The 23,744-nt window shown below is 51.3% G+C and overlaps 1 protein-coding gene across 3 annotated transcripts; it reads left to right on the forward strand.

The window, feature by feature from the left end:
- Positions 1-31: 31 nt before the first annotated feature.
- Kcnh6 (potassium voltage-gated channel subfamily H member 6) lies at positions 32-22,002 on the forward strand. Of its 3 annotated transcripts, XM_036194443.1 has the most exons (14): positions 32-107; positions 775-1,005; positions 6,260-6,421; positions 6,500-6,705; positions 9,430-9,855; positions 11,039-11,193; positions 11,353-11,438; positions 12,272-12,471; positions 12,615-12,867; positions 16,201-16,394; positions 18,502-18,586; positions 19,179-19,335; positions 20,010-20,184; positions 21,216-22,002. In XM_036194443.1, the coding sequence occupies exons 1-14, from the start codon at positions 32-34 to the stop codon at positions 21,498-21,500; spliced, it is 2,691 nt and encodes an 896-aa protein (XP_036050336.1). In that variant the 3' UTR covers positions 21,501-22,002. The 3 variants fall into 3 exon arrangements, with proteins under 3 accessions (XP_036050336.1, XP_036050334.1, XP_036050335.1); XM_036194441.1 differs by having other exon boundaries at positions 11,039-11,438; positions 18,502-18,595; XM_036194442.1 differs by having other exon boundaries at positions 11,039-11,438.
- The last annotated feature ends 1,742 nt before the right edge of the window (positions 22,003-23,744 follow it).

The raw sequence follows: 23,744 nt of genomic DNA on the forward strand, positions 1-23,744 counted from the left end.
GGTGACTCCCAGCAAGTGCTGCTACGGAAAGATGCCAGTCCGAAGGGGCCACGTTGCTCCCCAAAACACTTACCTGGACACCATCATCCGCAAGTTCGAGGGCCAGAGTAAGTGTGAGGTTTTGGGGTGTGGGGGACTGTCTGCGTGCTGGTTAGATGGCAGGAGGGGCCAGACTCCGTACTGACTTCTGATGGGGTAAAAGGAAAAGGAAAGGATGGGAAGAGTTAGATTCTGACTAGAAAATTTTTCGTTTCGATGTCCCCAACACCTCCTGCATACGTCCTCTGTCTGGGGCAGAATGCAGCTCTTCCACCTCCTACAGCAGTTCTCTTGGTGTCCCGAACCCTGGCCTCCCCCACTTAGCCCTCCAGACCATCCCCTAGAGGTTGGCTTGACTCCCTGCTTTTTACTCAGTGAGCGGGTCTGACCCGGGTGTCACAGTCCTGCTTCCTGGTCCAGACTCCCCCACGGCCCCAGGAGTCCTAGGGCCTTCCTCCCACCCTGCTGACTCTAGCAGTCCTGACTCCGGCACCCCACTTTCCTCTTCCCTGACACTTTCACCCCCCTCTGCACTCCTCCCAGGAGGAATAACCTCCCTCCCCCCAGAACTTTCGGTCCTCCCTGTCTCCCTCCTCTGACCTCCAGGTCATTCTGGCCCCTGTTTGCTCCTGCATATACATCCTCTTCTCAGCTGCCATCAGTCCCTATACTCTTTCTCTCCCAGCTACCCACTTCTGGCTGCCAGGGTCTTCCTGCCTTTTGCCTCCCACCCAGGTCGTAAGTTCCTGATTGCCAATGCGCAGATGGAGAACTGTGCCATCATTTACTGCAATGACGGCTTCTGCGAACTCTTTGGCTACTCCCGAGTGGAGGTGATGCAGCGACCCTGTACCTGTGACTTCCTCACGGGCCCCAACACTCCAAGCAGTGCTGTGTCTCGCTTGGCACAGGCCCTGCTTGGGGCTGAAGAGTGTAAGGTGGACATCCTCTACTACCGCAAGGATGGTGAGACGCAGTGGGGCCAAGGGTTCCACGGGCCATATTTCTCATCCATCACAGAGTGGCCCGGGGGAAGGGTCTGAGCTGACCGCCAAAGGCAAACCCTATCCCCACTCTGGACCTGGGTTTTGTTAGTAGAGGGAGGTCATGAGCACTGGATGCCTTGTCTCCTAAGGGACCTGAGACTGAGCTGAGCCAGCTATCGGTACTGGTCTAGGACAGAGGTTCTTGCTCTGCTGTGCCTCCCCCATTTCCTGGCTATCCACTCTGTCACTGTCAGCCCCAGCTGTCAAGCAGCTGGGATGGAAATTAACCTTCCCTCATCTCTGTCTGCTCTGGGGATTAAGGGGGGAGCCAGTCCCCCAAGGCCTCTATGGCTAGTCAATGCATGGGTGCTGCTGGCTGGAAAAGAAGTATGGGCCTGGTTCACTCAAGTCCAGCTCTTTGGGAAGAGAGAGTCTTGGGTTTGCCTTAACCAGGTGATTTACCTAGATGGACTTAGTGTTGTCACTGCTGTCCAAGTCCTCAGAAAGCATGACATCAACACAAGCCAGGAGCTCAGGACCAAGAGATCAGCAGCCTTTGAGGCTCCCTCTCGGAGACGGGGTCCTGAGTGGGTGAGGGTAGTGGAACTACAATCAGAAACTGAAAGTCTCTCAGAAATCACCAGTCTCCCCACCCCACTCTGGTTCTGCACTGGAACTACCCGGGGCATGTTTTGCAAAACATACCTTCCCTGGAGAGAGACTGACTCAGAGGGTGCAAGGTGAAGCCAGGCAGGTGTATCTGGAAAAAAAATCTCCCCAGTGGTTCTGATTTCCTGCCAATTTTAAGAATCACTGGTTTAGATAACTCCCTTCATTTCACGGGTGTGGAAGGTCCTTTCTCAAGATCCCATTGTCAGGGGCCAACTGGAACCCTCCCTTGGAGATGTTTATTCTGAGTAATCCCAGAAAGAAAAGACCTCAACTCTCCCCATGCTTGAAGGCAGGAATGTGGGGAAAGAAACACCCAGAAGAGAGAAGCTGCCCCTTGGAAAAGAGCATGAGGACCATCAGAGTGTACAGACAGGGAAGGCACCTCTAGACTGGGGCCAAGAAGTGCAAAGAGCCAAGTTCCAGAGGCTTGGTGCATGTATGGAGTGTGTGGGGGTGTGTGGTGTGGTGTGTGTGTGTCTGTGTGTGTGGTGTGTGTGTGCCTGTGTGTATGTGTGTGTGTGTCTGTGTGTGTGGTGTGTATGTGCGTGTGTCTCTGTGTGTGTGTGTGTGTGTGTGTGTGTGTGGTGTGTGTGTCTGTGTGGTGTGTGTGTGTCTGTGTGTGTGTCTGTGTGGTGTGTGTGTCTGTGTGTGGTGTGTGTGTGTGTGTCTGTGTGTGTAGTGTGTGTGTGTCTGTGTGTGTGTCTGTGTGTGCGTGTCTGTGTGTTTGTGTGTGTCTGTGTCTGTGTGTGTGTGTGTGTGTGGTGTGTGTGTGTCTGTGTGTGGTGTGTGTGTGTGTGTCTGTGTGTGTAGTGTGTATGTGTCTGTGTGTGTCTTTGTCTGTGTGTGTGTATGTGTGTGTCTGTGTGTGTGTCTGTGTGTGCGTGTCTGTGTGTGTGTGTGTGTGTGTGTCTGTGTGTGTGTATGTGTGGTGTGTGTGTGTCTGTGTGTGTCTGTGTTTATGAGCTTCTCAGATCCTGGCCACCCCCTGGCCAAGTGAGTAGCAGGTGGGAAAGTGCTTCCACAGAGGCAGAGAACAGCAGGAGACTGCCAAGAATCTGGCTTAAGCGGGCTGTACTTACAGGGTTAACAAAGTCAGAATATTTTTAAAAGCTGTGACTTCACCTCTTCACATCATTGCAGGGAAGAGGTGACAGTCATTGGAGTGGGAAGGGTCCCAGAGGAACAAGATGGGACTTCAGGAAGCAGAGGTGGCAAGAGAGTAGGTCCATTCTGTTTCTTTCCATGACCCCAGAGCTCTACCTGTACCCCAGAGAGTGAGGGACGGTCATAGACTCCTGGAGAGGGAGGTCAGGGCTTTCAGACCCTGTAGGTATCTGGGAAAAGATCGGAGTTAAAAGCCAACACTTGGCCCCTGAGCTCAAGATTCAGGTCTTCAGATGTCTGTCGAGGTACTTTAGTCTTGGAGATTGGCTTTGGGTAAAAAAGAGAAAATTACCCACATATCTGATGCTCCATAGTTCCAGCCTTCCTCATTTCCCCTCAGGCCTTCCTTGCCTTGCTATCTAAACCTTTGACCACCTGGACCATCCTTAATTGGCTTGAAACCAAAACGAGCCTGCATTGCCTGTGGTGCCCAGATAATCTATGTTCGTTCACATTAACAGTCCAGCTCTTTTTAAAAAGCCATATTCATATGCATTACCAATCCTGCTGAAAGGCACCCTAATGGTGACTTCTCTTTCTCCCAGTCCCACCCCCTGACAGCAGGAAGGTAGGAAGGGGTCCTGGACACACCTCTAGCTGGTTTATTTATGATGCCCCCTACTTTTTTTGAGACAATGTTTCTCTCATTTTTATCAAGTACCCTGGCTGTCCTTGAACTCACTCTGTAGCCAACCTGACCTTACACTGAGAGATCCACCTGCCTCTGCCTCCCAAGTGCTGGTATCAAAGGCATGCACCACCATGCCCAGCTTCCTCTTTCCCTTTAGAAGGATAATCTACTGAAAACTCATGTCACAGTCTGTATCCACCGAGCTCCAGTTGTGTGACCCTGTCAGAAAACCCTAGAAATCAGAACAGCTAAGGAAGGAAGACTATGGCAGAGCTAGAACCAATAATTGTCCAGGGGGAGGCACAGGCAGTACTCAGGTCCCTAACCCCTACATCTGCCCTAATGGACATCTGTCAGAGGGTCTAGCTCTGCGTACCTTCACCAAGTCCTATCTATACTCTGATGGGCCTAAACTAGAGTCCCTAGTCCCCAAGCTAGACTAGAGGAGACCTGGAATTTCTCTAGTCTGTAGTTCCTAATAAGGAGAATAGGGCAAAGGTGAGGTCAGGGGATGTCCTCACTCTCCCCCTGTGTCTTCCACATGCTCACCCACAAATGCCAGAATGGGAAAGCCAGGATGATGCAGCCACCCTCCTGGTAGCATCAGCCCCAAAGTGTTCTCAGGCCAGTGCTAGGCGAGGTGCACATAAAGAGATTAGGGCAGGGCAAGGGGTGTGCCTTGGTGGGAAAGCATTGTTCTTGCATGCATAAGGTCCTGGGTTTCAAACTCAGAACCCCAAAATGTAAAAGACAACAAGGAGGCTATGTTGAAGAGGGGTGAGGATCAGGAGGGGGAGGGGGAGGGATATGAGTTATGAGAAACAAGATAAACATAGCCAGGGGGTGAAGCCAGAGCGAAAGTGGGGTGTCCTGGAGCCAGACAGACTCACTGATCTTGGTCAGAGAAGTATGTCCTGACCGAAGTCCTGGAAGAAAGAGACAGGCAGAGACTGGCTTCCTCCAGGGACAGAGCAAGGACGCTGGAACACTACCATTCCTGAGCACAAAGAAGGACAATTCACTCCCTCTCCCACTCACCCAGTTACTAGTGGGCCCTGAACACAGGGACAAGGATAGCCAGATCAGGTTGTAGGTAGAGAAAGTGCCCTGACTTTTTCCCAGTTTTCCTAGCCTCCCATCTACTACCAAAGGAGCTGACATGGTGGGCGGAACGTGGAAAGCCACATAAGGACCCTACCCCCTTCCCAGCTCTTACTGGTACAAGGGTCCATTCGAAGACTCTACATCAGTGGGGTACAACCAGGTGAAGATAGCCCTGGGAACTCCCAGAGGCATGGAAAGTCGTATGCACCTGCACTTCTGCCCAGCGCTGCCCCTTCCCCTCTAAGCTGATTTACCCAGTGCCAGAGAGACAGGGAGCATAGTGTGGCCTTAGAGACAGGAGCATCACCATGCCCCACGCTAACCAGAGTCACTGTAGCACTATGAGCCCAGGAGTGGCTCAACAGGCAGGCAGTGTCTCTGGTGTGGATGTCTCCCCTGGGCCCAAGCAGCAGCTGGCAGATGGCTGCCTGGTGCCTAGGAGTCCAGGAATCTGATCCGGGAGATTCCTTGCTCCCTGGAGGAAAAGTGGGAGGGAGGAATGGGGAGGCACAGCTGCACCCCAGGTTCAAAAGTGAGTGCTCAGTTAGGAGTCTGTGTTCCAGAGGTCCCCAGAGTGGCAGCGTTCCTATTAGATGCCTTTCACCCCATTGTCCCCTCACATTCACTCAAGCTTGCTTTCTCCAGTTAATCAACAATCCCTGGCCCAGGTGACACAGACCCAAACCTGCCCTCTGCAAAAGCAGCTTGGCTTTCTGATTTGCATGGTCACCTGAGCCTGCTGTCCCCAGGGAGCCTGCCTTTTGGAACGGACACCTAATATATATAGTACATGTGAGGGGTGTCCAGGCGCAGGCTGGCCTCTGAGACAGGCAGCTTTTTAACTCGTGTTGATCCGCCTGCCAATGAGTCAATGGTGAGACGCTAGAGCAAGGGGAGGATAGTGTGGCCAGAGGCATATGATGCCAACAGCTGGATCTGGAACTCTATCATGTTCTGTTTCCACAATGCCTTCTCCCTCCCTCTTTAGCCCCCCAGGTCACTACCCTGTCTACTCCTTGGTCCCAGCCTCTGTCTGGGGGCATCATTCCAGCTCTATCCTCAAAGATGAGGCCCTTTCCTTTTTTCCCCAACCTCTTATCTGCTGAGAGACTAGGGGTCCTCACCCGCGTCTCCTGCCAGCTCCAACAAATCAGTTTCTCAGAGCTCTCATTTGCCTCTACCAGGACCTCCTAAGGCCTAATGTGCCAATTGGCTCCATGCCCAGCACTTGATGTGTTCCTAGTAAGCTCCTTCCAGCATCAGGGAAGCAGGCATCTTTATGGGATGGCTATATGGGAGCGGAGCCCAGGGCCATCCAGAGCTCCAGGAGGAGCGTGACATGCCCTCCCTCACCACCACCCCCCTTAATCCACCCCCATCTGCTCAATTTTAATTACCACAGAAGCAAACCTCAGGGCTAAGCCCTGAGCTGAGGGCTGAGCATGAACTGGACCTGATGCCATATTATCTCCTAATGAGCAGCTCTGCCCTGGGAAAGGTGTGGGGGGGGACCTGCTGGACAGCTTCACCCACCCTCTTCCAAATAGCTCTGGTCACTGTCCAGGCCTCTTCTTTCTAGTGGATATCCTTCATGTGACCTTCACCCAGGCCCTTCCTTAGGCAGGCCACTGACCAACCCTATCCCCAATAATGGGGTTCGTAGCCTCCAGTTTCCGCTGCCTGGTGGACGTGGTACCCGTGAAGAACGAGGACGGGGCTGTCATCATGTTTATCCTCAATTTTGAGGACCTGGCCCAGCTCCTGGCCAAGAGCAGCAGCCGAAGCCTGACCCGGCGCCTGTTGTCGCATAGCTTCCTGGGCTCTGGTGAGTATTATCAGGGGACAAGAGTGGACAAGGCCACCACCCCAGCCCTAGCTGCTCTGACCATGACCCTGATTTCAGAGGGCTCTCACAGCAGGCCGAGTGGACAGGGGCCTGGCCCAGGCAGGGGCAAGTACAGAACCGTCAGCCAGATCCCACAGTTTACACTCAACTTCGTGGAGTTCAACCTGGAGAAGCATCGCTCGGGCTCCACCACAGAGATTGAGATCATTGCTCCACACAAGGTGGCGGAGCGGACACAGAATGTCACTGAGAAGGTCACCCAGGTATGGGTCTACAGGGCAGGGGTGGTGGGCTGTGTCAGACCTTCAGGGTCCCTTCCTTCCAAGGCCTTGGACCTCAGTTCTTCTGCGACCATGACTAAGCAGAGAGAGATGTGACTTGTCAACCCCCCTCACATCTTGGTCTGAAGTCTCGGCCTCCTCCTGTACAGTTTGAGTCTGATTCTTCAGACATGATGGCCTGTCCTGAGAACACAGCCCTGAGTCCCAGCTCTTGAAACCAGCAGAGGCTGAAGTTAACAAGGCCTGTGAGTACCTTCCAGGCCTGGAGGTGCCAGGAATGTAGGAGGAGAGAGCACACAGGCCACCATAGGGCCTGCCTAAGGCTCTGCTATCACAAAAGGGGAGTGGTACAAGGCCAAGACCATACAAAGAAAAAGAAAGAAAGAACTGGGCAGTGGTGGCACACGCCTTTAATCCCAGTGCTCAGGAGGCAGAGCCAGGAGGATCTCTGTGAGTTCAAGGCCAGCCTGGTCTACAGAGTGAGTTCCAGAACAGGCACCAAAACTACACAAAGAAACCCTACCTCGAAAAACCAAAAAGAAAAAAAAAAAGAAAGTGAGGAATGAAGGATGGTATGAGCCCTGGCCCAGCCCCACTCTGCCCCTTTGCCTGATGATGGCTATTTCCCCCCTCAATGTGTGTACAGAATGCCTGGCAGAGGAGGGACTGTTCTGGTACCTCTAGCTGACTTTGAACGACATCCTGGGGATCCATCCCTAAATGGCTAAATGGCCCTCCTGCACAGCTTCTATTTGGTCAACCCAAGGCAAATGTCCCTTCCTGGATCCTCTGTTTCAGCTGACTCCACAGTCCCTTCTTAGGGAGCTTGTTGGCCTGATTCTTCCAGAGGGAATGAATAGAGCCCTGCTGGAGAGTCCAGTAACCAGGATCCTGGCACTGGCTCCCTATGTGACCTTGGACAAAGGACATCCCTACCTTTGGGCCCCAGAGCTATCGTGTGTAGGAAAGAGTTAGGCCAAATGGTCTCTGAGGACCCAGTGACATGAAGTAGTGCCAACTCAGGAGACAGAATGGGCTTTGTCAAGCCATAGAGAAGAGCTAGGCACAGATGAGCAAGGGACTGAAGAGGAGCCAATCCTTTTCCTGCCCCTTCTCATCTGAAGCTCAGCCAGTGCCAGAACCCAGGTATGGAGGAGACCATTTAGCCTCACAGACAGGACTAAGGAAAGGCAGAGAGGAGAGTTCTGACATCCCAGGGTGTGGCAACATGACCTGTCACCTTCCATCAGAGTTCCAGCTGCCAGGGATGCTTTGGTGGGTCTTGGCTGAAAGTCCACATGGACCCAGAGCTGGCTAGGTGAAAAGACACAGGCTACTGAGCTGAGTAACCATGGGGCCAGGGCTGCATATGGGTGTACGGGAAAAAAATTGAAAGGAGAAGGCCCAAGTCTATGTGAGATTCCAAGTGGGTTCCTGGGAAAGAAAACGATGGGCAAAGGCTGAAAGCTGGACACAGCCGAACACTGTGGCTCCCACCGAGGTGTCTGGATGCCAGATCAGGACCACTTGAGTGGAAATCAGTCCTCAGATTGATTTCTTTCTCCCTGTGATCCCATCTACTAATGATCTTGTCTGCAAGATCAAAGTCTTGCATAGCTGAGTTTCTCAGAACAGAATTAACTAATGATGGAGGAATCGGTGGTCAATCCCTCATCAATCGCAGCCCTTTGGAACAGTGTCAGAGCAGGATGACGGAGTAGGGGTGACCTAGAAGCAAGCAGGTATATCTTGCTTAATCACAACCCTATGCAGTTGGCTGTCCTGTCTTACACATGGAGGAACAGGGGTGTCACAGGTTACAAGGCTTGCCCTAAGGCACAGATGAAACAAATAGCAGCCCTGGAATTTAGCATGGAGTGTCTGGCTTCAAAACATATGCCCTTCCTAATACCCCAGATGCCTCGTTTCACACTAGGCAGCTGGGAGGAGCCTGGGGAGTGTTTACTTCTGTCTTAGCAACTGCCCGTTGTTAGAGTCTTGGAGGCAAGGGAACAAGGGTGAAAGGAAGCACTGTACAGATTGTAATGACTCCCGAGTGATTTAGATGGAGCTCCGTGGTGCTCAGGACCTGTTGAGTGTCCAGACTGGCTGAACTCCAACCCACATTTGGCTCTTTCCATGGGATGCTCTGAGAGTTGGCCCAGGGAGGACCCCCATTGGCCCTCAGGAATGAGGACTCATCTGGAAATGACTTGTTCCCATCAAGGAACCCAAACTTGGGTTGGGAAGTTAGCTCAGTGGTAGAACACTTGTCTTCCATGTGTAATAAGGTCCTGGGTTTACTCTTTAGCACTAAAACAAACAAACAAACAGAACCAGTAGACCTCCAAAGCCTACTGAAGGCAAATAGTCTACCAAACTATCTCAATCTAGGCTTTTCCTTGGAACATAATCAAGATGGCGCCCTGCTCACCCCAAGAGGGGCTGTTTCTGAGAAAGCTTATGAGCTTCCTGGGATCAAACATGTGTCAGAGCTGTGTTCTCCTCCTCTACCCAACCTCCTCCTGACACACCTGTCCCTTTAGGAACCTGCTCCTTTTTGTGCCCATCCTTTGTCATCCTTGCTTTCATGATCTTTGTGACTTACCCATAGTTTCCCCCCCCCCCCCCGGCCTAGACCTTCCCCATAGACCTGTCTTATTAGTGCTGGCTGTCCCCACTAACCACCCATGGCTTCCATCCCAGGTCCTGTCCCTGGGCGCAGATGTGCTGCCAGAGTATAAGCTTCAGGCACCGCGCATTCACCGAGGTACCATCCTACACTACAGCCCCTTCAAGGCCGTGTGGGACTGGCTTATCTTGCTTCTGGTCATCTATACAGCAGTCTTCACACCCTACTCAGCTGCCTTTCTGCTCAGCAACCAGGATGAATCACAGCGTGGTACCTGTGGCTATACCTGCAGCCCACTCACCGTGGTGGACCTCATTGTGGACATCATGTTCGTTGTGGATATTGTCATCAACTTCCGGACCACCTATGTCAACACCAATGATGAGGTGGTCAGCCACCCCCGACGGATCGCTGTCCACTACTTTAAGGGCTGGTTCCTAATTGACATGGTGGCTGCCATTCCTTTTGACCTGCTTATCTTCCGCACTGGCTCAGATGAGGTGAGCACACCTGATCTATGCCAGCAGCCATGCTGACCATTCCCTGCCTCACAGCTATGGGGCACATCACTGATGCAGGCAGCAAATAGAAACAGAGAGGGGTCAGACATCCACCATCTCCCAGCCCCAGAGAAAGACTAGCTATGCCTCTAGACCTAGGGACCATCCCTTTGCACCTCTCTCTTAGCAAACCAATTAGAGGATTAGGCTGTCAGTTGGTCTAGAATTCTGCTCTGGGGGGATGGACACACTCTAGTCCTTCTCCTTCTGCTGCCTTGTAGCTATTCTCACCATAGAGTTAGAAAGGTACACAGGCTGCATCCCTGTGGATCCCTTCAGTCCTTCTTGCCTCAGCCCTTCTCTATGACCCACTCGGCTTCCTGCAGGTAACATGGAGAACATTTTCATGCCATTCTGATTTCTGAGTTCCAATCATTCTCCAATCACCCCTGCCTATCCAATAGGGCATATCAAGTATATCCTACCTCCCAAATCCCCACACTGAACCATCCCTAAGTCCTCCCCTTTCTTCCCCACCCCACTGCCCCTGCCTACACTGAGTAGTCTTTGTCCCCTCTACACAGCAGCCAGGGCAAGTCCCAGATCTCTTAGCCAACCCTGCCACACCTCCCTCAGAACCTTCTATGGCTCCCAATACCTTTGGAGTTAAAAACCAAGATCTTTCTGGATCCTCAGACCCAATTAAGTGGCCACACACACCTTCCCAGACTCATTTCTCACCGTCCTGTCACCTCCTTCTCTGAGTTTCAGGTGCAGAGTTATACTTGGTTTCCCATTCGGGCCATACCACCTCATACCTCCATGCCTCTGTGGCCCTGTACCGAGTGTTGCCCTCCCTCCTCCCTCCTCCCTCCTGTCTGCCTGGAGAACCAGCTTCATTCCCATGATGCACTCCTGCATCATCTCTCTGAGTCTCCCTTGACCTGCTCCTGCAGACTTGGCCTCTCCTCCTTGCTCCCAGTGAACTTCTCTCCGAGCAGCCTGAACGTTGTTCTATGTTTGGCTGAGAACACCTTAAGGTTCTTAGCTTACATTCTGCTGCCCAGTGCCTGGTACTTCCCTGAGTATTTGTAACGTGACTATGTGATAACAGAGGCAAAAGAACAGACGTAAGCCTCAAATACACCCCTCCCTGACTTCCTCCACCTTTCCCTGCCCTCAGACCACCACCTTGATCGGGTTACTGAAGACGGCACGCCTCCTGCGCCTGGTGCGTGTGGCCCGGAAGCTGGACCGATACTCTGAGTATGGGGCCGCTGTGCTCTTCTTGCTCATGTGCACCTTCGCGCTCATAGCACACTGGCTGGCCTGCATCTGGTACGCCATCGGCAACGTGGAACGACCCTACTTGGAGCCCAAGATCGGCTGGCTGGACAGCTTAGGTGCACAGCTCGGCAAGCGCTATAATGGCAGTGACCCGGCCTCAGGACCCTCTGTGCAGGACAAGTACGTCACGGCCCTCTACTTCACCTTCAGCAGCCTCACCAGCGTGGGCTTCGGCAATGTGTCACCTAACACCAACTCTGAGAAGGTCTTCTCTATCTGCGTCATGCTCATTGGCTGTGAGTGTGACCTCGTCCCGTGCAGGGTACTACCCCCTGTATGCAGCATGTAGAACTGTGTGTATGTGTGTACCACTCATATAGAGATTTTAGCAGCTGTTCAGACACTGCTCTAGGCCAAGTCATTGGCAGGGCACACTGTAAAACAAAACATGGAGCCCTTGTTTAGAAATTGTTTTTAAAAATTTGGGTGGTGACGGTTGAGAACTAACCTGGCCTCTTAGCACAGGCTGCGTGCCACAGGCTGTGTGCCACAAAGCTGGTCCTCCCAAGTACTCAGTTTCCAGAGGAGAAGCCAAAGGTCTTGACTTTATCGGAGACCGCAGCTAGGAAGTCTCTAGCCCCAGGGCTAGCCCAGGGGTTAGCTGGGAAGCTGGGTACTCATTTGGCACAGAGCTCCCTGCCTCCCAAAACACCTGATTTAAGAACTCTAGAGGTGGTGTGGAAAGTCACACATTAGGCTGCTGTGTTCAAAGTATTTAGAAAAACAAAACAAGGAAATGGAAAAGGGGGGGTGTGTGAAAATGGGAGGCCAAGAGTTTCCCAGGCATTATATTTTTGCAACTCGAAGGAGAAAACAAATCTGAGGTTGGGGAAAAAAATTTCCCTAGTTCTTCGAAGAAGTCTGACCTCTGACCTGGAAGATGCCAGACGGCACAAAGTGGGTGAGAAGGGCAGGTAGCCCGGGGTCTTTGTCCCTTGTGTGCATTAGTGCTGACCGTGGCGCTTCTGCCGTCACCATGGACAAAGAGGGCCTTTCCCGGGGTCCTGCAAGGACTGGGAAAGCAGGAGCCGCTCAAGAGCCCCTCACTCACATCTCGCCCCGCCCCCAGCCCTTATGTACGCCAGCATCTTCGGCAACGTGTCGGCCATCATCCAGCGCTTGTACTCGGGCACTGCGCGCTACCACACGCAGATGCTGCGTGTCAAGGAGTTCATTCGCTTCCACCAGATCCCCAACCCGCTGCGGCAGCGCCTGGAAGAGTATTTCCAGCACGCCTGGTCCTACACAAACGGCATCGACATGAATGCGGTGAGCCCTGCGGCCCTAATGGGGAGTGGGTGGGCCACTAGCTGTGAGCCTGATGCAGGCTGCTCCCCACCCCCACTCCCCACACTACACCCCCACACCACACCACACCCACAGCCCCAGCTGCGCTCGCCCTCCACCCACAGGTGCTGAAGGGCTTCCCTGAGTGCCTGCAGGCCGACATCTGCCTGCACCTGCACCGTACGCTGCTGCAGCACTGCCCCGCCTTCCACGGTGCCAGCAAGGGGTGCCTGCGCGCTCTCGCGGTCAAGTTCAAGACCACGCACGCGCCGCCTGGGGACACACTGGTGCACCTGGGCGACGTGCTCTCCACGCTCTACTTCATCTCTCGAGGCTCCATTGAGATCCTGCGCGATGACGTGGTCGTGGCCATTCTAGGTGGGTCGTGGGGGTTGACCTGGGCATTGAGGGTGGAGAGGCCCAACCCAGACCGCCTTTTTCCTAATGAGTATCGTGGTACCTTTTACTGACCAACCATGGGCCAGGACAACAACATGAGTAGCAGAGAGGTTTTTAAAGGTTGGTTTTTTTTTTCCTTGTTGGTGTTATTGTTGTTTTGTTTTTTAAAGATGTATTTATTTGTATTTTATGTACATTGGAGTTTTTGTTGCATATATGTCAGTGTGAAGGTATCAAATCCCCTGGAACTGGAGTTACAGACAGTTGTGAGCTGCCTTGTGGGTGCTGGGAATTGAACCCAAGTCCTCTGGAAGAGCAGCTCTTGGCTGAGCCATCTCTCCAGCCCTTAAAGGTTTTGTTTTGTTTTGTTTTGTTTTGTTTGTTTTGTTCAGTGGGCAGAAACACAGCAGCAGATGGTCACAGAACAAGTTGGCCCTTCCTGCTTCTTCTTCCATGTGGGTTCTGGCTCTCAGACTTAGGTTGTCAGGCTTGGCCACAAGTCCTTTAATTTATTGAGCCATCTTGCTACCCCCAGAGAGTTTTATACCTCGCTTAAAGAATACTTAACACAGCTCTTTGCCTGTCATGTGACCTTGGGCAAGGCTGTTGACTTCAAGTACCTCAGGGTCCTCTGTTTGCATCTTCCTTGTCCTTGGCTCCATTCTCTGACTTCAGTTTGGTCTCCATGACCTGTTTCTCTTCCAGGCCCCTCTGGCCACTCTTGTCCATCACCCTGCCTCAGTGGCTGGTCACCCAGGGCTGGCACTGGGCTCTCATCTCACTGCACAGTGTCCCCTGGGCCAGCCCCTTGCTCTCACAGTCTCCCCTGGGCCAGCCCCTGTACACTGTCTCCCCTGGGCCAGCCCCTTGTGCACAGTCTCCCCTGGGCCAGCCCCTTGTGCACAGTCTCCCCTGGGCCAGCCCCTTGCTCTCACAGTCTCCCCTGGGCCAGCCCCTGTGCACAGTCTCCCCTGGGCCAGCCCCTTGCTCTCACAGCCTGAGCCACAAGTCTCCTCAGAGCTGTGTCCCAGCCCCAATGTCTCCTAGAGCAAAACAGGTAGACGGCTGGGAATGTAGCTCAGTTAGCAGAGAGCTTGCCTAGCATGCATGAAGGCCTGGGTTTGCTCTCCAGCACTACATTAATCAGGCATGGTGATCCATGCTCAAAGCTAGACTAGGCTCTAAGAGACCCTGTTCAAAATAAAATCTAAAAAAGCCAGACCAAGTGCAATAGATCCCAACTGGACACCATTACTTTCTCTCAAAGGCAGCCTCTTTAGTGTCCCTCGCCTTTCCACAGTCTGGGCTAAAGCTGATAACTGCAAGAATATCCTTTGCCCACATCCAGTTATACACAGAGCACTCTTTCCCTGACTGATAGATCTGCTTTCTATTCCAGCCTCCACTGGGTCTGGGCCTCCTGGGCAGGTGTGAGGAGCTCCATCCTGAGGCATTGCATTAGGTACATCCTTAGTTCTTCTGCCTTCTGAAAGTCAACGGACACACATCCGAAGGAATTCCTCTTCCACTCAGAACCCTTTGATAAGTCCCTATGGCCTGTGGACAAATGTACACCCGATTCCACCCAGTCCCGTCACTCTGAGAGTCTAGGCTACCTCCCCCAGCACTCCATGCAGCAGCTAGACACCTCTTCTCATCACCCTGTGGTGCTAGTGTCTCTGTTCATGCTGCCGTTTGGTCTTCAGAGCCTACCCTGTGCTGGTCAGGCAGACCCAGTCATTCTCCAGGCTGGCCTACAGCATGGACTCCCCTGAGAGTCCTTTCCTTCCATCCAAGCCATGTTACGAATGCCACCTGCATGGAAGGGATAATGAATATTAATAATTAAGAAGCTGGTCCAATTTGAGTTTCAGTGAGAGAGACACGAAATCCTCTCATCTTGTCCCGAGTAGAAATAGACATTAGATCACAATTTTGCATGTGTTAGAAAATGAGGGTTGGTATTACACTGCCCAGATATCAAGGTTCGGGTTCCATATGTGACCCTGGCAAGTCCCTTCTTTCTCTAAGCCCCAGTCCCCTCCCTTCCATCCTGTTCTCTTGATGGTACATGCCTAGCCTCCGTCTAACCCTCTGTCTGTGCTAAACTATTAGTGTCCCTTGTACAGTGCACAAGGCTGAGGAGGCTGGGCTTTCCTGGGAGCAGTAAGAGTCAAAGAAACCATGATCCATAGCACTTGTGACTCTGGTCTCTCTTCCCTCAGCCTTGACTAGGCAGGGATGACCACATTCTGTTTCTTATGCCCAAATTCCCTTCCTTCTGGGGGCCTAGCCCCTGGTTCTCTTGGAATTGTACCCCTTCTTTAAGTCCCCGCCCCTCATCCTAACAACAGTAGACAGTATCAGCCCCTCCCTCTTTCATGGTCCAGAGCTCTTAGCTGCATCCAGTTCTGAGACAAATAATTCTGTAACCTTGGCAACGTAAGTGCCTGCCTTTTAGGGACTTGAAGGGTTCCTAATGGGAGAGTCTCTTACTCATGTTTATAACCCATTGCCAGCATAGCTCCTTGGCTCTGAAAGGACCTAGTGCTTGCATCCCATACCTTGACTATCTACCCTGTATCCACTCCGTGACCTCCATCTCTCCTTGTGCCTTGCATTGACCGAGCCTAGGGCCTCTTGCTTTGAGGGATACTTTCTCAAACACTGCCACCTCTGCCCCTGCAAACAGAGCAGTGGAGTAGGTGGCATCGTTAGGCCCATTTGAAAGTAGAAGACACTCAAATGCAGATGGGAGATAGCTTCCCAGGGTTGCCCTGCCAGGACCATGCTGGTGCCCTGCTTGTACAATGGAGAGCAAGAGGACAAAAACAGAAGCTCCAGGTCCTGTCCAGGGAGCTGGAAGCTTCCATTCTTATGTCCTCCATTGTCTGCTCCCTAGTGTCCATGGCTCAAGGGAGCAGAAGGAAATTGAGCAAGGAACCTTAGTGTCATTGACTACCTCTGTACCCTGGGCCAGAATGGGAATTGTGCCAAAGAACATAAACAAAATGAAAGGACATTCTGGTGGAAGGTGGTTCTGAGGGTAGGAAACAAAAAGAGAACCCATATTCTCAGGCAAGAACACTCTGAGGGGATCTGAGGCAACTGAGGACTAGTGAAGGCCCTCCTCATCCTCCTCTCCATCAAAGCCAGCCCATGCAGCCCTGTCCTCAGACCCCCTCAGCACCAGGCCCCAGCTCTGTGGGATCTCTAAGGTGGGAGGTAGGAAGATCACAGTCAAGGGCCCTGAGAGAAGGTCTTCATAAGGGAGCCAGACTCTGGAGGAACCACCATCCTTCTGGCTGGCAGGGAAGAATGACATCTTTGGGGAGCCTGTTAGTCTCCATGCCAGGCCAGGCAAATCTAGTGCGGATGTGCGTGCCCTGACCTACTGTGACCTGCACAAGATCCATCGAGCAGACCTGCTGGAGGTGCTGGACATGTACCCTGCCTTTGCAGACACCTTCTGGAATAAGCTGGAGGTCACCTTCAACCTGCGGGACGTGAGTCTGGGCTTGTGGGCCAGGGTGGTGGTGGTTCACAGAGAGCTGGTTGTGGATAGCACCCAGCCAGCCTGCTGAGGAGTTGGCCTGCTGGCCTAAGGGACTCATGTGACCACTGTCCCTTCTCTTCAATTCCTCCTGCATCCTTTGCTGGGATGCTCTGGTACCTACTATGGCCGACATGGTACTAACTATAGTGATAGCTTCAATTTAATGAGCAGCTACTGTGAGATGAGTACTGGGCTTCTTTTATGTTGTTTTATTTAGTCTTGTCCCTGCATGTGGATGTTCTTATCTCCGTTATCTAAATGAATAAACTGAGGATCAGAAAGAGTAAGTTAATTGGCCAGAGCTGTGCGGCTAATAAATGGAAGAGCCAAGAATTCAAGTTGTCTGGCTTTGAAACCAGGCTTTCCCATCACATAGCACTAAGTTTAAAAAAAAAAAAAAAAAAGTGGACTCTGACATCCAGAGGGCTCATGGTGCCAGGCATGGTGATACAGCCGTCTTTTAAGCTTATCATTCAGCAATCCAAGAGAAATCAAGTGACATTCATTTAAAGAGCCAAAGAAGCCACATGGGTATGCAAGAGAAATCCAATTTCTGGGGTATCTTAAGATTTCTATTGCTGTGATAAAATGCCGTGACCACAATCAAGTTGGGGAGGAAAGGGTTTATTTCATCATACAGCTTGTAGTCTATCATCCAAGAGTCGGGGCAGGAACCTGGAACCAGGAGCTGACGCAGAGGCACTAGGGGAACGCTGCTTATTGCCTTTCTCCCATGACTTTCTCAGTCTGCTTTCATATAGCACCCAGGACTACCCGCCCAGGGGTAGCACTGCCCACAGACAGCTGGGCTCTCACACATCTGCCACTGGCATAACGCACCATTGGCTTGCCCACAGGCCACTTGGGTGGGGATCATTTCCTCTTCCCAGATGACTCTAGTTTGTGTAAAGTGGACGTAAAACTAGGCAGCACATCCCGTTTGCCAAGGAGGGTGAGTACTACAGGCCCAATGGAAATGCACAGGAGCCTTCCTGGAGGAAGAGTCTGAGATCAACTAGTAAGAAAGATGGGGAGGACTCGCTGCCAGGGGTGCACTGAGCCTTGGCACCTCCATTCTTTCTTGACCACCATCCCCCAGCCTCAGGAGAAGGGCTCTCATGACCTAGGCGCTATACTGCTCTAGAGCAGCAGGCCTCAACCTATGGGTTTTGACCCCTTTGGGGACCAAATGACCCTCTCACAAGGGTCACTGAAGACCATCAGAAAATACAGATATTTACATTATGATTCATATCACTAGCAAAATTACAGTTACGAAGTAGTAGCAAAAATAATTTTACAGTAGGGTCACAACTGAATTCAAGGGTCGTGGCATCAGGAAGGTTGTGAAGCTCTGCTCTAGAGTGTGGTGCTAAGGTGGTTTTTCTTATGTGGCTGTCCCTCCCCTGCGGTTCCCTCTGTGACGCTGTTCTCATCTTGAACTGCACAGGAGGCATCCAATAAGTTCCCTGTTGGTTGGCCTAGCTATTGGGAGCCATCTGGTGGCCTTTGTGTCCAGTGGCTGGACACTAGGGCAGAAAGGATGTGGTCTCCATGGTCTGAGCTGCCCCGAGTCATCTGTGACCTCCAGATGCCCTCAAGTCTTACGGTGCCCGAGAGGGGGAAGCCAGAAATGCTACCATGGATACCTTTAGACTGGGGGTTCCAAACCCACACCTCACCAAAAGACAGTACTCTCTGGCTCATGCTGAGGTGTGAGGTGTTGGGACACTGAGAAAAGGCGGGGGGGGGGGGGAGCCCTTCTGCTATCTACCCTCAGGTCTTGCCATTTGTAGAACCTTCTCCAAAGACTTTTCCAGGGGATTCTACTTGGTCACCTGGTGTGAGGTCATCATCTCCAAACTTGTTTCCTTACCAGAAATCCTCTTAGGAGAGAGCCTGCAGGAAGCTGCCTAGAGCTCCCGTGGTGTTCACAGACACCCCTCTCTGCTTTTTCATCTAGCTTTAACAAGGGCCAGACCTAAGGACAGAGAGGAACAAAGAACGAGACCTTGTCCCAGCTTTGGTCCATGTTACTTGTTCTTGTTCCCTACAAGGCAGATGGGGGTCTCCAGTCATCACCCCAACAGGCCCCAGGCAACCAAGATTCCCAAGGCTTCTTCCTCAATGACATTAATGGCAGTCAGTCAGGTGAGTCCAGACAGGCCCTGCCTAGGGCCTTGCCCAGCCTCCAACCCCTTCTAGTATTCACCCTCCCACCCCCAGTCTGCCTCTCCTTGAAAGAAGGTTTCTCAGCCACTTAGTGGTGGGGAAAGATTCTTCCTTGGGCAAAGGGATAGAAGCCATTGTCCCTCTTCCCAGCCCTGCTGGCCTGTGTCCTCTGAGTCAGAAATGAAGAGCTCACTGGTTGCTGGGTGATGCTTTGGGGGCTGGGTACTAGGCGTGTGCCTGAGGTTCTATGTCAAGGTACCGGGAGATCCCCACCCTTCCCCAGGCTGCAGCTCTATGAGCAATGAGACCAGGGCTAGAAACCCCTACCCTGACCACTCCATTTAAGCTGAGCCCTCCCCAAGCCCCCTCAGGAATATACCCAGTTGGGTCCTGGAAGCCAGACTTCCATAAGAACAGGACCTTGTGCTCAGGGCACCCAGGTAAGGAGAGCCACTCCTCATACTGTACTCCCATGACAAGTAGGGGAGCACTTGGGCACTGTGAGAAGGAACAGGCCTGTGGAATCAGATGGAGCAAAGGTTGTCCCCTTCCCTCCTTGAAGGTGCAGTCCCTTCCCTAAGCATCTCAGACGCATCTGGGCTTTGGCCTGAATTGCTACAGCAAATGCCCCCAAGTCTTCCAAACCCACATCAGGACCTGGATTGCTGGCCTCGGGAACTAGGCTGTAAGTTAGAGCAGCTCCAGGCCCAGATGAACAGGTGAGAACCTCCCTGGCTAGGGTGGGGCAGCTGCAAAGGATCCAGCTGGGTGTAGGCGCCACCTCCTGGTAGCCTTGAGGCATCGCTGGGTGCCTGGGTGGGTTTTAGACTGGCAGACACATTTCACCTAAGTTTCTGGTTCTGTGTCACTGAGCATAATTCCTTGGATGGCTTTTCCTGCAAACCCCAGTACATGCCAAGGAAGCGTCTGAGGGGAAGCAACACATTCATGTACAAGAACAAATTCCAGAGGTCCTGGGAAAGGGGATGTTTCTTGTGGGTGGCGTAGTGAAGGCTTGAAGGCAAGGAAGGCAGCCCTGGGTTCAAGTTATGTAACTCACAAGCTAGAGGGTGAGCAAGCTCTGAGCTTAACAGCTTGGTGCCTCAGTTTGCCATATTGCCAAATGGCTACAATTAGAATACCTACATCAAAGGATCATTAGGACGGAATGTGGTATGAACCATGCCTAGTCCCTGATGTCTTAGAAGACAAGGCTGTGCTAAGGGGAATCTGGGCAAAGGCTGTGGACCATAGTGGGGAAATCACTTCAGGTGGGTCTCAGGCTGCCACTTCACTCAGTGGGAAGAGGTCAGGTCACAAAATTAAGAGGTTTCTTTGGGATCTGAGCTGTTCTCAGAGCCCTGACTTTGACCATGTCTGCTCTTTCTGGCAGACTGGAGTCCCGCATGTCCTCAGACCTCAGCCACATCCTACAGCTACTTCAGGAGGGCCACACCAGCTACATCCTGGGTGCCCCTGCCTCCAGTGACCTGGCCTTGTTTCCCGAAGCTTCAGGAACTCAGAGTCCAGAGCCCAGGCTTCTGGTGGGACGTACGCCCTCTGCACAGGTGAGAGATGAGGGGGTCCCCAGGGTTTCCCTGAAAGCAGCTGTGAGCTTCTCCCACCCTCAACCTGGGTTTGTCTATGATAAGATTAGAAGCTATATCCCTGCTGCCCTGTTTATGATTTACATCACCTGATGGGGCACCCTGGACAGGGTGCTGGCAGAGTTCTGACCGTGATCACAGACCCCACAGCTCAGACAGGGACAAGAACCTGAGGTTCCCCCATCTCCCTGAGGAGGACAGGTAGAGCTCTGTCTGGTTCCATCCCAGAGGTCAAAGTGGATTGGTATCCACTAGGGACTGGGGAGACGGCTCAGTTGGGAAAGTACTTGCCATGCAAGTATGAGGACCCGGGTTCGAACCCCACCACCCATGTAAAAAGATGGGCATGGTAGTATATATATGTAATTCCAAGGCTGGGGAGATAGACAAGTAGATCCCTACAGTTCACTGGCCAGTCAGTCAAGCATAGTTGACAAGCCCCAGGTCCTGTAAGAAACCCTGTCACGGTTGGGGATTTAGCTCAGTGGTAGAGTGCTTGCCTAGCAATTGCAAGGCCCTGGGTTCGATCCTCAGCTCAAAAAAAAGAAAGAAAGAAAGAAAGAAAGAAAGAAAGAAAGAAAGAAAGAAAAGAAAAAAAAAAGAAACCCTGCCACAAAAAACAAGGCAGACATCTCATGAGAAACAACACCTGAGATTGACCTCTGTGTACTTATGTACTTATGCACTACACACACAAAAATATTCACACATGCAGGGGGGCGGTGGCGGTGGCGGCAGTGGCAGCGCACGCCTTTAATCCCAGCACTCAGGAGGTAGAGTTAGGCGGATCACTGCAAGTTTGAGGCCATCCTGGGCTACAGAGTGAGTTCCAGGAAAAGTGCAAAGCTACACAGAGAAACCCTGTCTCGGAAAAAAAAAAAATTCACACATACACACATTCATGCACAAAATGAGAAAATGTCTAGCCTGACCTGGAGGTGGGGTAGGGCTCCATACACAATATACCTCCTCCTCTTTTGCCTCTCTCCCAGACCCTAAGCTATGGTGACTTGGACAAACATACTCAGAAGCCCAAGACTTTCTCCCCCAGGATGCGTCACTTGGCTGTGGCAATGGACAAAACTCTGGTACCATCCTCAGAACAGGAACATCCTGAGGGGCTCTTGTCACCTCTGGCCTCATCTCTGTGTCCCCTGGAAGTCCAGGGACTCATCAGTGGCCCTCGCTTTCCTTCCCTTCCTGAACACCTCAGCTCTGTTCCCAAGCAGCTGGAGTTTCAGAGACATGGTTCAGATCCTGGCTTCACAAGGAGTTAGGGCCATTGGACCCCAAGATAAAAGCAACCATGAAGGAATTGATATACAGTGAGGTGAGAGTTAAGCCTTTCGGGGGAGCCAGACAACCCTCTGATGGAACTCTGAAAACCATTTTTTGCAGAGAAACTACAGACTGCTGAGCCAGGTGAGGACTTGGCCCAACCCCCTGGGGTTCCATGTAACCAGCAAGCCAGGCAGAGGGTTACTTCACAGGGCCAGTGAAGAAGGGAGAAGTTTCTAATATTGAGTCTTGCTTGGGGCTGCATGTGATCACCTCCCAGCTCAGAATCATCCTTTGCCTCAAAAGCCCAAAAACCAAGGCCAGGGTTGACCAGCCCTTTTACCAAAAGTCTCTAACATGGAGTTAGAGGTATCCTCTGTGGTAAACCTGAAAGACAGAGCTCCAGTCCCCAGCTCCTCTACTGTTCAGAGTTCCATGACAACATCTGGGTCCCTTGGAGGCATGTAGTGTCACACAGCTAATAAAGTCTTGAACATTTCATGTTGGGCTAGATGTGTAACTTGTCTGAACATCACCATGTCCATGCAGGTGTAAGTCCTTCTCACAGTTTGTTGGAGACCTGAAGGTGGAACTGAGTCCAGGAGCTGCACCTTCACACCAATGCACATAAAATAAATTTTTTAAAAAGTCAAGCTTAATATACTAGAAGAAGGAGAACATAATTCCAACCCAGACTATCTCACTTGAGAAATCTTTTAAAACAGCATTCTATTTTTCTCTGCATATAATTCTAATCTAACTCCTCCCTCCATTTCCCCCTCCTTTTGCAATTTCTATTTGGTGCCTCAGAGTCTGTTAGTGACTAGATCAGCACATACTCACAAGTGTTTACACAAACTGAAACCTTAAAGTTAACTTTTTGTACCCTTAACAAGACTTTAACACTAGTTCAAAACAACATATGGGGGCTAGAGAGATAGCTCGGTAGGTAAAATGAACTCCCCAAACCCTCATAAAAATCCCTGCAGTGCCACGCAGTGGTGGCGCATGCCTTTAAGTTGAGCACTGTGGATCTCTGTGAGTTCAAGGCCAGCCTGGTCTACAGAAGGAGTTCCAGGACAGGCTCCAAAGCTACAGAGAAACCTTGTGTCAAAAAACAAAAACCAAAACAAACAAAAAAACCCACCACCACCACCAAATCCCTGCAATAATGGTATACGCTTGTAATCCTGGCACTGAGACAGGAAGAGGGATCTGGCCGGCCAATCTAGTCTAATTGGTGAAGTCCAGGACAATGAGAGATCCTTCTCAAAGGAGGTGGGGGTGTTCCTGAGGAACAGCACCTGAGGTCGTCCTCTGGCATACACATGTGTACAGATGCATTCATATGTACCTCCTCACACACCTGCACACAAAGAAAAGTAGTTCGTGCCTGTAAACCCAGCACTTGGGAAGTTGAGGCAGAACAGCCATGAGTAGCAGGCCAGGAGCCAGAACAACCAAACAAGAAAAACAACCAACACAATTGCAGATGCTAGCAAGTATCTCTCAATAATAATCTTAAATACAAACAGCCTGAATTCACCAACAAAGATTTAAAAACCAAGTTCCCACTATCTATTGTCTCCAAAGGATGTACTTCACTGGCAAAGATACCTACAGACTAGTAGTTGAAGGGTGGAAGTCAGTCTGTCAAGCAAATGGTCACATTGCATCTATAGTCAGAAAGCCCACACTCAGAGCTCGCTCCTTCTTAAGTCTGGAAGTCTAACCACAGTTAAGGTAAGTCTCCCCACCTCAATGAACCTAATCTAGATAGTCCTTCACAAGCACTGAAACTTTTCTCCTAGTCCATTCTAGAGTCTCTCAAGTCAGGAATATTAACCATCACAGGACATTACAACAGACTGCAAAGAAATCCAGAGGAGCATTAGAGAATACTTTGAAAGTTTATATTCCACCCCTGAAAAAAAAATCCAGAAAAACAAAACATATATATGGATTCACCGTGGGTACCTGTACCCATGTGGTACACTTACATATACTCAAGCACACACAAATGCACATAAAAAATATTTTTAAATTGCGTTTTATTACACTGCCTAACAATTCAATACAACCCCTTTCAATGTCGTTGAGAGCATTTAAATTTATAACGATGTATCTAGATGCAGGCATTTCTGCATTTCAATCTCATGGCACATAGACATTTAAGGTTGGGTTTAGCAGAGCGAGGAAGATAAGTAACTAATAGCCAGGTCCATTGAAAATGAATCCCAGAA

This window comes from Onychomys torridus, chromosome 8 (assembly GCF_903995425.1).
Source record: "Onychomys torridus chromosome 8, mOncTor1.1, whole genome shotgun sequence".
Taxonomy (NCBI): Eukaryota; Metazoa; Chordata; class Mammalia; order Rodentia; family Cricetidae; genus Onychomys; species Onychomys torridus.